Raw genomic sequence first — 13530 nt, 5'->3', positions numbered from 1 at the left:
AAATCTTAACAAGCCTACAGACACGTATGCAAAGGTAGACCCACCCTGTGCTGGCCTCGTGGTGACCGAGGGGGTGGCTCTCCCTGCTCCCCTCTGCTCCCTTCCCAGCATTTTTCCTCAGTGCCTGGAATGACCAAGGGGCAGGCAAGTGGCTGGAGGGAGCTTACCCAGGACACTCACAGAGTCCCCTGAGGATGCCAGGCCTTTGCTCAACTGTTCCCACAGCCCAAGATACTGTCTCCACCCTGTCCTTCTCAACATCTTTCTTTATCCACGGTTCTAGCTTCATTGGCAATTTGATGCATTCTAAGTAAATGAGACAGATTTGTGCTGTTCAGTTGTGTTCTGGGCATCTTCCTGACCGCAGCCTTCGCCAAAAGGCTGAAACTGCAATCATTTTTAAAGATCAGCACACTAAGTAGAACCAGATAGAAAGAGAAGTAGAGAGATTTTCACGCCTGGCCCCCTACCTGGACCTAAAAGAATACCATTGCTATTCTAAGCCTGCCCAGGACTACTTTTCTTAAAGGGTATGATTTTTTATTTCCTAAGCCTTTTGTACAAGTCAGGGTAGGCTGAGTTATGCTGCAGTAACAAACACCCCCAAAATGTCAGTGACTTGGAAATACTGAAGGTTTATTTCCTGCTTGTGTTATATACCCGATGCAGGTCAGCAGGCACATTTTGTTCATTGTAGCTTCTCAGGCATCATCTTAGGGAGAATTCCACATGCTTCGTGATCAGGCAGGAAAAAAGAGCATGGGGAGTCATGCACCAGCACATACACATCTCCACACAGAAGAGACATGTGTCTCCTCTCTCGCATTTCATTGGCAAAATTCTGTGGTCCGTGGCCACACCTAACTCCACAGTAAGGGAGGTGAAACCCTCCTCGTTCTCAGAGGAGGAGACCCAAGTGCAGATATGGGTAATGTCTAGCACACATGCTTTGCCATGCCACGTAGAGAACTCCCCTTCAGCATGGGTAATGCTAGAACAGTATCTGCTGAGCGATGACAGTTGCCAGGCAGCAGGTGGGGGGTGGGGTGGATATTCATCTTAAATGGCCAAGATGCCTCCTGAAAATACTATTCATTGTAGAGATGGGTAGAGGAAAGAAGTGCCTCAGAAGAGACATTTCTCAGGCTGGCGTCAAGCATTCGTTGTCTTCCCAAGAGCCACCAAGATTGGGCTGAAGCTCCACTCACGAGGCTGACCAGTCCTGAGGGCAGCACACTGCAAAGCTGACTGGTTTCTTCTTAGCCTGTTATTTCTCTCCCTGCCACCATCCTCTGGATAATTGAAATGGAGGGGAAAAAAATCAATACTTCCCAGAACAGTCAACTGTGATTTTCCTGGCTCTGCAAATCCCTGCTCTCCGCGCATCTCCCTCCAGACCCGTCACCGGCCCCTACCCCAGCGGCAGGTGTGCTCTGATGCTGACACAGATAGGGTACCCTCCCCTGTCTTAGGGATCACGAGTGCGTGTCGGCTTTCCACCCACAGGCACAGGCCTACAGGGAGCGAGCTGCCAAATTCACATAAACATCCACCTCCCCCAGCGCAGCCCCTCTCGCGGGGATGTTTTCTCACACGTAGAACAGTCACTGACTTCCTATCTAAAATATGACTTTCTACGTGCTACTGATTTTGTTCTCCCAAACAACTGCCAGGATTTCTCTCTCCCTACTGGCTCACATCTGCCGGATTTATGGGGCCCAAAGACAAAGGAGGGAAATACTGTAGCTCCCTTTTCTCATCTTTTGTTTTCATTCATTGCTTGGCAGTAGGTGAAGAAAAACAGTAAGCGATTGGTGCAAACAGACTTGCTCAGCTACCCAAGGTGGTGTGACTTCCTTTTCTCTTCTCGTGTTTGCATAAAGATGCTTTCAAGATCACCCTGTGTTTTCCCATGCCATACTCCTTTTAAAAAAAAGTCTGTACCTTAAAATTCCCATTTATATAAATATATCCCTAAAAGTAAAACATTAAGAGCTCCCATAGATAAGAGCCGACTCTGTGTCAGGTGATGCTTTTTCATTACCTCTCATCCTGGAAACCACTGTCCATGGCTATCCTCTTTATTTCACAAATGATGAAACTAAGGTTCAGGGAAGGTGAGTAACTTGCCCGGCATCACATGCTAGTAAGTAACAACGCTGGGATTCAACCACAAGTCCACTAGAGTATATACTCTATAGAGTATATACTCCTCTCTGGCATGAAGCTGCACAAAAGCAACTGGCCCATTCAGGTGCCCTGGTTATTGCTGCTAGGCTCATGTCAGGGTCTCCAGGACAGAGACTACCGATGTTGCAAAGGCCAACTTGCCAACTATCAGAAGAGCTGGTGGTCTTACCCATCGCACAAAGCACAGGAATTATCCACTAAGGACCCTCCAGGGACCCCAAAACAAAGACCTGCCAGTCAAGAGGGGAAGAGTGTAGCCCTTGGCGACTGGATGCCTGTGTTCCAGTCTTCAACTCTGTGGATGTAGACAAGGCACCCAGCCTTTCTAAGCCTCGATTTCTCCATCTATATGGAATAGGGACAGTAAAAGGCCCTACCTCGTAGGGTTGCGGGGAGAGTTGATTGGAACAGTTAAGAATGCACTCAGCATGGTGCCTTGTGCAGAGTAAGCCCTCAGTAAATGACGGCTGGTGTTTTCATTACTGTTAGCTGAAGAGTCTTCAGGGAGAGCACTTTACAAATGGGGGAGTGCTCATCTGGTGACAGTGGTCATTTCTCTTGCCAAGCCCATCCATCTATCTGGTCCAGGCCTACAGCCCTATTCGTTCTTAGCTCATATGCTGTGGTCCAGATCTCCAAGAATTTCCTTCCATGCCCCAGGGATATGGGATCATCATCGAAGAGACATCTCTAAGCAGCTCATGCAGGAGTGCCCTGCTCCGAAAGGCAGTTGTAGAGAGAGGGAGAAACATCTACCAAGGGCTAAGCGGTAGTTTACATCTTCTTGACTTCAGCTGGCAGATCAAAGAAGTCACAGACAGGAGAGCCAAACCACATGCATGTTGCCTTAAAGCATAGACCTTGGCCGCAGAGCTTTCTAAAAGAGGACTGGCCCCCCAAACCACAGGCCACAGCCAAGGTTTGAATTAACCCATCCCCTGGCAGCTTGGAAACACGACCCTCAACATAAATATTAAGCTAACATCGATTAAGTGCTTAAGCACTTGCCAGGCACTATCCTGAGCACTTTGTGTCTGGTGTGGCTCATTTGATCTTCCCACCTCGATAAGGGTAAGTACCATCATAACATCAGTGTTATACAGATCAGTCAGCTGAGGCATGAAGAGTTCAAATTGCCGGCCTGAGGTCGCACAGCGAGAAGTGGGCAGGATTTCAGTCCAGGTATCCTGGCTCTTGACTTCCATTCTGCGCCGCCGCGTGTGATCTGTGAACTGATTTAAAACGGGGGTGGGGGGCTTCCCTGGTGGCGCAGTGGTTGAGAGTCCACCTGCCGATGCGGGGGACACGGGTTCGTGCCCCGGTCCGGGAGGATCCCACGTGCCGCGGAGCGGCTGGGCCCGTGAGCCACTGCCGCTGAGCCTGCGTGTCCGGAGCCTGTGCTCCGCAACGGGAGAGGCCACAACAGTGAGAGGCCCGCGCACCGCAAAAAAAAAAACAAAAAGAAAACGGGGGTGGGGTGTGGAATGGGATCTCAGGTTAGCTGCCTCGTAGGGGGTGCAAGTGAATATACATAGAAAACTATACCCTTGAGCGACAAATGTTTCTGTTTCCCTGTGTTTTTGTTAGCAGACCTTCGCAGCTCTGCCAAGCCAGTCAATTCCAGCCTAAATTCAGAAGGTGTCTGGCTTCTGACTGTTTTTGTTTAGACTGATGCAAGCACAGGGTAGACAAGAAGATTAAGGAGGCAAAGCCATCAGCCTTCAGCTTGAGGAAAACCAGAAGCACGGCTGTGAAGCCCTAGGCTGCTTTGCCCAGGGGCCAGTCTTCCCCGCCCCAGGCCGTTTCCAGAGCCCTCGGCCTATGTGTAGAACTGATTGCAAACCTCCACCAAATGCCAGGCCCCGCCAGGTCCCCTCCCGCTAACCGTGCTCTTTCCGATTGCAGGTAACCTGGACATCACCCCGGACGACCCCCGCTGGATCGGAGCCTGGTGGGGTGGGTTTCTGCTCTGCGGTGCCTTACTCTTCTTTTCTTCCGTCTGGATGTTTGGGTTTCCACAGTCTCTGCCCCCGCACTCAGACCCCGCCCTGGAGAGCGAACAGGCCATGCTCCCCGAAAGAGAATACGAGAGACCCAAGCCCAGCAACGGGGTCCTGAGGCACCCCCTGGAGCCGGACAGCAGTGCCTCCTGCTTCCAGCAGCTGAGAGGTAAGGGCGCCTCATTGGCAGTTGGCACTCAGGACCGGATGCTGGGGGACCTGAAATAGAATCACACTGGTTTTGCGTGATTTGCCTTCCCTGGCCCTGTGCTTAACTGATCCCTGAGAAGTAAATGGGCTTCATAAAGCAAACGCAAAGTTACTACCATTTAGCGAAGGGGCAGCAGACGAGCCCCCCCAAGCCGAGAGCCCAGTGGCTAACATAGCACCTGATGTATGATACACATAAATGTGCGTAGAAGGAAGAAAGTGAGCGAGGGAAGGAAGGAGCTGGACGTTTCATGGCCCTCCTTTGAAGTCTTTCAGGCCACTTACAAGCGCACTGAAGCAGTGTAAGACCTTGCAGTTGGGCTCCCTTTACCTGAAGCAGGCGTTCTGGAAAAGCCACATCCAAAGCGCACTTCCTTAGATTCACGCTGTCCTTCCGTCCCCTCCATTAGAGACGAGAGCTGTGTTCCTCTGGAAAGAAAGATTAACTCAGTGTTGAGAGCAAAGTCGCACTTTAGCATGCAGCAGAGCGCTCATCACCATTTTTAGAGGAAACCAGTGCATCTTTTCTGACAAACTGGCGAGACACAAACAGCGATGCAGAATGAGAATGAGGGACCCCGTCAACAGCCCCTGGTTATTTCCACATTTGCTACAGTCTCTTAAGAGGTGAGGAGGATGACCGGACAGCCTCCAGGCTGCTCGGTATCTATCCTGGCCCCCTCCCCACTGAGAGGTACGCACAGTGCTCCCTAATTCAAGGAACTCTTCCTGCTGGGTCCCCTGAAGAACTTGATGGATTTTGGAAGTGGGGAGAAGCAAGGCTTGCGGTGCTCGATTTAGAGATTTGATGAGCGTCTCTTTACTGAGCTCTGTCTAACGAGGTGCACTTTCTATGGAGATGCTTGAGAACCTCGAGTGACCTTGCCCTCAGATTCTTGCTCTGTCCTTCACCGGCTCTGCGATCATTAACTTCTCTGCGCTTCTCTCCACAAGTATAAAGTTGTAACACCGTTCCTCGGTGACAGCGTGGTCGTGAGAATTCAGGCACTGCCCTTGGAAGATTTGTCAGTTAATACCACCTGTTAGCCAGCGAGGAATTCAAAGAACTTGTGCTAATACCCAGAAGAGACTAATTTAAGAACCTAATGTCATGTTTGACTCCATGTTCCGGGATGGCTTCTACCAAAGTCGTCAAGTGGAATATAGATGATCTTAAAATTCCTCTCTGAGGGCCAGAATGTTCTGTTAGATGAGAAGGCCCCGTGCTTTGTGTCCTCTGAGGTTGCCTTGGCTTGGACCCTCAGGAGTATGTGCTTCCTAAAATAGGCTCCCCAAACGGGCCCCCTTCAGGAGCCCCCAGGTGGCTGGAGGGTGATGCCTGCTGACCCTCCGATAGTACAGCTGGCCACACAGTGTCCCAGGGACCAGATCCACGGCAATAGATGGGGCTGGCTTGAGAGCGGGCCTTGCAGAGGGCACCTTGGACCTGGGTGGTGGCAGCCTTTCCAGGTATTTCCTCTTCCCAGGATGATGGCCCTGCTTTCCTAGGCCTCTGATGGTAAGGGCTATACCTGTAATCGCTCATCTTTCATCTCTGGGGATACACAGGTGAAAATGATACAATTGTGCCATCAGAGAACTCACTGTCCAATGTAGCGACAGGCCAGCAAGTCAGAAAGGCGGCCTAATGTGATGAGAACTACAGTACCAGGCAGCGCCATAGCTTATGGAAATACAGTCAACAGGCAGCGAAAGCCCACCTCTTGGGTCCAGTGCAGAGCTGAGCTGAGTCTTGAGGGATGCCATGGTTTCAGAATTCTCGGGCTCTGATTCAATTACTGGTTAACCCATTTGTTAATTCAGTCAGCATTTACTGAGATCCCGCCAGGCTCTGGGGACGCAGAGGTCACCAAGGCAGCTTAGATTCTGGAGCAAGTATAGTAGCAGGGGAGGCACGCAGTGGGCAAAGTCGAACCAATGACAAGGTGAGTGCTGAACTTGCTGTGTCTGAGCTGACAAGTACACAGTTGGGTAGATGGGTCTGAGGCTCACTAGATCAGAGCCATCACAAGTTATGGCCTGTGTATACGTGGGCTCCACTTGGATAGTTAATTATTTTTAATTTAGAATTAGCAATTCCCAGAGGCATCAGGTCCATTAATGGACCTAAAGGATGTCCAGCAGGAAAGGAAGGCAGCGTGTCTAGAAGAATCCCCAGGAGCCAGGGTACAGTGGAGCGAGCTATTATGCTAATAAATTTTACACATGCCAACACATGGAGAGGGAGCCACGGTGGTTTATATCCTTCATTTTTTCCACGTGAGACAAAATGTTTCTGCCACGTGGACATTTCCACCAAAAGCAGCATGCGATGCTGCCAGGCGCTCCCAAACTCTTCATCTGATTTGCAGCCTCGGAAGCCCCGCTGGTTTGCATACAGCCTGCAACACATTTACGGGTACAGATAAGCTAAGCATCGTTACACATATCAGAGGGATTAACATTGCTCTACAGATCTATATGTTGCAATTTCTCATGCGTTTCATTTGAGCTTGCAAACGGGTTTCTTTTCTAGCCATCAATCTGTGTGCCCTGCCAAGCTCTACAGATAGCAAAGGCCCCTGAGAAGAACTGCTGTTGGCGCGAGAGCAGCCGCTCCACCTTCCTTCCCTCTGGGACCAAGACACACAGCCTCTTCTGCTCCTGGGAGAGCCGTGGGGCTGCTCACCTGGGTTCAAATCCAGCTGAGCCACTTCCTAGTCATACAACCTTGATCGTGTCATTCAACTCCTCTTGGTTTTTACTATGTGGTGTCTGGTGTAACTTTACAGCAGCTGCATAAGGTCAATATTAGGACTTATTACCATTTATAGGTGAGGACACAGAGCTCCTGTTCGGTGACAGAGGACTTCAGGCCTGTGATCACTTTCCAGAGCCCTCTCCCCCCAGAGCAGGCTTTGAAGGTCTATTTCCAACAAAGTCAGCTACCAGTTGGGTTTTTCAATTGTTATAAGAAGGTGAGAGATGGAAAGCTCAGAATCTTGTTCCAGAACCGTGTAGAGAAGCTGTTACTTGTTGCACAGCCCAGACGTCCCTGTCTTGTGGAGACTGTCACATATCCATTTCACAAAGCAGGCAGCAGGCGAACAAATGCTTGGGCTTGTGAAACTCCAGCATCTCCCCCAGGTGGGAGCCTGCAAATCCAAGACACATTTTTGCATCTCAGCTGTTCCACCAAAGAACTTTTCCTTTCTTCCCTGACTCTAAAGCCCCTCCTCCTCCTTCTTCTCCTTCAGAGCATTTTGCTGATTCATCTTTCAGGACACCCCCACCACCACCACCTCCCTCCTCTTGGGTTGACTGCTGTATCCACTCCTCCCCTTTCCTGCACCGTGAGCCCCTGGGGGCCGGGACTGCACGTACGTAGCGTGGTCTCCTTGAATCTGGATGCTCAGAGTTTGCAGAATGGTTTATAAAAGTCTAGATCTGGTGGGAGGAAAGAATTCAGGGGACTGTTACAGACAAATGGACAGTATTATCATTAGCTAGTGTGTTTCTTCTCACATCCACAGTTGTGTGTTGCATTTGGAAATTGACTCCAGCTTCACTTGCCCTGGAGGGGCCTTGATGGTTAGGACCCAGGCCCTTTCTGCAGCCACAGGTTTCTGCAGCCATGGGTGTGTCCAACTTCCCCATCACGTTCTGTACAGTTTTCAAAACACCTCATGCACTCTTCTCTTTGCTGCTGTTTCTGCCTGGGACGCCCTACCTCCCTTGATCCACTTCTGGGCGGGACTCGGTCCCTACCTTCCCAAGAAGCCCTCCCTGTAGCCCCTCTGCGTTCATGCCCCTGTCTGCTCAGTACTAGATTAGCTGCATTCCTCTGTTGCCCTCAAAGCCTCCGCAAAGCACTTGGGGTAACCCCACTACACAGTGACCCATCTGTTTGCCTGCATCTTCCCAAAGCTTGTGGCTTCTCCAAGGACACGAAGCTCTCATTCATCTTTTTTGTTCCTACTGCCTAGCTTAGGGCCTGGTACGTAGGTGATATGGATTGAATGAATGAATGAGTAAACAAATGAACACTTTCTTGCCTGTGCGCACACACACGCACATACACACATAATAGCAGCTAACATTTGTTTTTCATACACTATCATATTTAATCCCCCCCAACCCCATGAGACATTGGTACCATTTTACAGACCAGGAATTTGAGGCTTACAGACGGAAAGGAAAGGCATTTGAACCGTGGAGGGCCTCAGTATCTGTCTTCTTAACCACGACATTGTGCTGCATCTTCGGGCAATAAACAAACTCTCTTAAAGAAAAAGTGGCATCAGCAGGTGCTAAGTGACTTTTCAACAGCGTGTCCTAAAACTGTGACTGTGGCTGCAGACGTGTCCTAAAACAATGAGTCTTCTAGACAAGGGTCCAGCTAAAAAGGGAGGGAAGGACAACTTCCTGCAAGCTTTGGTGTGTCCTGACCCTCTGATGGACTTCCCAGTGGGGATGAGTGTCACTGTGCCAGCAGCTTAAAATCTGAAGGGAGAGCCCACCTTTGATCACTGAGTGAGCAGAGCAGTCAAAAGCTGAGTGCTCTTGTCTCTGCGCCCTTTATGCTGACTGCCAAGTGGCCTCTTCCTGTCCCAGAAAAGAGAGTTGCACCAGGTGACAGCGGGTGATGGCTGAGCTGGCAAGGTCGGGGTGGGCCTTCAGGCTCAGAATCTTAAAAACCGCGCCCAAAACGTGGAGTACAGCTGATGACTTCTAGAGCACTTGCACAGACCTCCCGCTTGGCCCCCATAGTATGGCTGATAACGTGCGTGTTGTTACCAATCTCCATGCTACCCATGGGGACACGGAGCTCTGGGGGGTTAAACTGTGCAGCCAGGTTCTCGCAGCTGGGACCAGACTTGGGTCTGAGACTCCCAAACCCGAACTCTTTCCTCTGTTCCTCTATTTACCACAAAGATCCACTCAACTATTAATGAACCAACCGAGAAGGAAAAAGGGATTGGTCTGGGGTGGATGGAACAAAAGCCTTTACTGTGTTGGAGAAACTTCCACTCTTAATGTCCACTTCCTCCCTCTTCAAAAGAGGAAATGCAGAGCCCGACTCTAGAGGACCTTCATTTCTAGGGGAGATGAAATCTGCCTGGGTTGGTACCTTCCCCACTCCTCTCCCCACCCACACCCCTGATGTCATCCATCACAGGGTTCTGCTGACTTTAGCACCTAATATCTCTGCCCCCCGCTCATGGTCTGTCCTGGACTCCAGTCTGCCCTACCCCTCCAGGCTGTCATCCACACTAGGATGTGTTCAGAATGCGTCTGATCCTGACAGATAGAGGCCGAGCCCTTCACGTGGCCGCCAGCAGCCCAGTCAGATTCTGCCCCTCCAGCCTCTTCTCACACCTGCCACCCTGTTCCCACCATACCAGTCTCACCTTGCTGGCCTCTTTTTAGTCCTCCGTATTCCCCAGGCTCAATGGACTTTGCATTTGCTGTTCTCACCCCTGGAATTCTGATCCCATCTTCAGACATCAGCTCACACATCATTTCCCCAAGGACATTTTCCTGACCTCCTGATGGCACCCCCTCCACGGCATGTTGCTCTCTGTGTCATGGTCAGAATGTGACCTTTGTAGGAGTGATCACTTCCTCCATAAGCTCCATGAGGTCAGGGACCACATCCGTCTTTGCCATGCCCTCGTACATGGCCGATGCTCAGTACACATCTGATAAATGGGGGGGATGCATGGATCGTTGGACAGGCACTGCCCAGCCCAGCACGGTTTGCTGCTATCCCTAAAGCCGTCCTCACACACAGCCCCTCCCAGAGTTCCGGCCTGTGTTTGACCCACCCGCGCAGACACTGGCTTAGCAGGAGCTCCACCTGTGCTGAGTGTCACGGCTGGCTCCCAGGTGACTTACCTGTGTGGGGAGGAGGATCTCCTGGTGCCCCAGCCACCAGATCAGAGGGTCTGCCAGCCCAGTGGCTCAGGCTGACCTGTACTGTGCCTTTGGGCGCGTGTCTTTACTTGCCCATCTTCCTAGTGGGTGTCTTGCTGCTTGGGCAGGGTGCATACTCGCCCCCCACCTCTGTGCCACCCACTGTTCCCGCGGGGACCCCCACGTGCGTTGGCCTGGCCGTGGGACCCAGCTCATGCCTCCGGCTTCCGCATCTCTGCCAGGCCACCGCCATCGTCTGCCAGCCAGCAGTCGGTTTCTGCTACATCTTTCTTAATTAAGGGCCTGTTGCCTTTCAGCCTAGTGTTATTGTGAGGAGCCTAGTGATCTGAGAGTCCTTGTTCTTCAGGCTAAACGGCTGAGTGTTTTTTATCGTGCGATTCATCTTCAGAACTGTGCTTTCCCCTCGTGTGGGTTTCCTGTTAAAGTCTTCTCTCTTGATTCCGTGGCCAAGGAAACCATCTGCCTTCCCAACCGCTTGGAATTCTGTGCCAAGCTGTGGTTCAGAGGCTACCGTGTGACAGGTGTCATTTTTACAGGTCCCCAGGATCCAGACTGGTCAGTGGTTTCATCGCGTTCGTATCGGTGTCGATGGAGGATGCGCTGGGGGTTATATCCGTGAATCAGTCACGACTCCCCATCTCAAGTTATTTCAGCAAAGCGCCTGAGATGAACGTATGTGAGGACACCTAGCTCGATGCCTGGCATGCTGTGGATGCTCCTCGTGGTTTTGGAAGGAAGGGAGGGAGGGAGAAAGGAAGGGAGGGAGGAAGGGAGGAAGGAGAGAAGTAACTAGAAGACAGCATTTCCCAATGGGAGTTCCTTGGAACGTGAGTCCTCTGAGATGCTCAGAGAAAAACAAATCAACAACAATAACAAGGAGTAGTGGTTACATGGCCAAGTAAGTTGGGAAACCATATGTATACTCTGATGCTCTTGGAGAGTCATAGAATATGTTTGTGTTAAAGGCTCTGAGAAGGCCAGCTCTAAGGAGAGCTGGCTTTAATCTATATTTCTCAGACTTATGGGATCCCAGGACTCTTTTATTCACGCTAACTCTTCCCGCACTTATGAAGTGTTGCTATGATACAGGATAGAAGGTGGCGAGGATTGTGGGAGGTTCAAAGGGATATAGTGAGGACCACAGAGGGAGGATTTGAAGACAGGTGCGTGAAGGATGCAGCATTTCAGCCTGATCTTGAAGGACGAGCAGGATCCCCGTGGATGGAGGGGAGGGCAAAGGCTTCCGGGCTGGGGTGCCTGAGATGTGCGTGGAAGAGAGACATCTGGTTTTGGGAAGAGGATTTAGGGAAGGTCATGATAGAAGGCAGGCTGGTCTCAGCTTCCACATCCAGCAGAGTTCCTGGTATCCATAGCTGCCCAGTAAGTCTTTGGTAAAATTATGACTGAATTATTGAGGGCCTTCTCATTGCCCTTCTAATGAGACTGGACTTTATTTTATGAGCCATTGTTTCCCAACTAGGGATTTGAGTCAGCATTGCACGTGGGCTTTCTTGAAACACACATATTCACGGGCCGCATCCCTACAAATTATGATTCTCTGAGTCTGTGGTGGGGAAGGGGGATGGGGGAGAGGTGACCCAGGCATCTGGATGTCTTTAAATCTCCCCAGAAGATTCTAAGTGAGCTCCCAGTAGAAAACAAATGTCAGAGCTGGTGGGGGTCCCTTGAGGGGTCTCCACCAGGAGCTAATTTCTCTGGCAGTTGCATATAAGATAAAATGGAGGAGGTGACCCACTGATGAAATAAGGTTGGGACAGTCTGTGACATGACTCTTGGAGGTTGACATTAGCATATCGAAGGCTCTGAGAAGACCTGCTGTAAACCCAGCACTTCCAGAAGTAGCATTAGGAAGCCTAGGTTTAGAGATGGGCACGTACGTCAGCTTGGGTGCTTGGCTTCACCGTTTCTTTTCTGGACACTGCTGTTTCTCTTTCCAGACTTCCCAGGAATGAATTCTCCCATCGTTAGCATTTTTGTGAATGTCAGATGCAGTGAGCCCGACCACCACTGAGGTGGGGCGCCCTGCTCCCAGAGAAGGTTCTAGGGGCTGGCGTGAAGTTATAAAAGTGGCCGTTTGCTTACAAAAGACTCTTGATTTCCTTAGTCATTTTCTGTCTGCGGCCAACATGGAAAGATGCAATATTGGGGTCTGAATAAGAGCCTGCTGCTTCCCAAGCTCCTTTCTCTACCTCTGAAATCGTGTGGGGATCATGATTCTTTTTTTTTTTTTTTTTTTTTGCGGTACGCGGGCCTCTCACTGTCGTGGTCTCTCCCGTTGCGGAGCACAGGCTTCGGACGCGCAGGCCCAGCGGCCATGGCTCACGGGCCCAGCCGCTCCGTGGCATGTGGGATCTTCCCGGACCGGGGCACGAACCCATGTTCCCTGCATCGGCAGGTGGATTCTCAACCACTGCGCCACCAGGGAAGCCCGGGGATCATGTTTCTGACTTCACACTGCTGATGCCAGGAAATGACTGGGACGACCTCAGTTTAGAGCAGCAGCTTGCAGATGCTAGGCATGCCTCTGTGGACCCTTAGTTCTTGCTTTAAACTGGCTAGTGGGCAACCACACTGCTCCTCCTTGGTGTGGCTGTAAGGAGCTGGTGACTTTTAAAGAATCAGTGGAATTGATGGGCTCTGTGTTCTCCTAACCGATCCACACCCATCCGGCACTTGGGTTTCGCTGTAGATGCTCATTTCCTATGCTGATGACTTCTTGTTTGTTCTTTCCAACCACGACCTTCTCCATACAAGGGAGGTGTTACTGTCTGCCTATTACCTTACTGAAGATGGGCAGACAGAAGCCTGGTAGTTGCTACTTTCAAAGTTAGCCATGAGAGGCGTGCTAGAAGCTCCCCTGGATGCCCCGGGCAGAGATTGGGGGATGGGCTCCTCTGTAGTGTTGAGGCCACAGGGGGCCCAAGGCTGCTGGTCTGGGGCCAACTTCATGGTAGGCGCTCGCTTCCGGGAGGCACCACAGGCCTCCCCTCCCGCTGGGATTTCCCCCACCCCTACCTACTCAAGGGAAGGTTTGGGTACCTCCAGAATCAGTGATGGAAATGACCGTATTAGCTAATTATTCCCACTTTCCTCACAGCCCATGAACCTGCAGAGCATCACAAATGGTGTGATCATAAATTGGTCTCTGTTTCTACAGCTAATGTTCTTTAAG

General features: G+C 50.9%; 1 protein-coding gene across 9 annotated transcripts in view; it reads left to right on the top strand.

Annotated features, from left to right (window-relative positions):
• The window catches only part of SLCO3A1 (solute carrier organic anion transporter family member 3A1), a 335014-nt gene that overhangs the window by 261077 nt on the left and 60407 nt on the right, over positions 1-13530 (top strand). For 7 of the 9 annotated variants that reach the window (XR_003681759.2, XR_003681758.2, XR_003681757.2 and 4 more), the window contains exons 4-5: positions 4096-4359; positions 7658-7780. Coding sequence is in view for 6 of the 9 variants with exons in the window: in XM_028495251.2 (XP_028351052.1) it covers positions 4096-4359; positions 7658-7780 (387 nt within the window). In the remaining 3 variants the exon portion in view is untranslated. The remainder of the gene's footprint in view (positions 1-4095; positions 4360-7657; positions 7781-13530) is intronic. The other 2 variants (XM_024114938.2, XM_024114937.2) reach the window with 1 other exon arrangement.

The sequence above is a fragment of the Physeter macrocephalus genome, chromosome 11 (genome assembly GCF_002837175.3).
Source record: "Physeter macrocephalus isolate SW-GA chromosome 11, ASM283717v5, whole genome shotgun sequence".
In the NCBI taxonomy this organism is placed as follows: domain Eukaryota; kingdom Metazoa; phylum Chordata; class Mammalia; order Artiodactyla; family Physeteridae; genus Physeter; species Physeter macrocephalus.
Note: the sequence above shows the minus strand (reverse complement) of the source record. Positions and strands in the feature narration are given on the sequence as shown.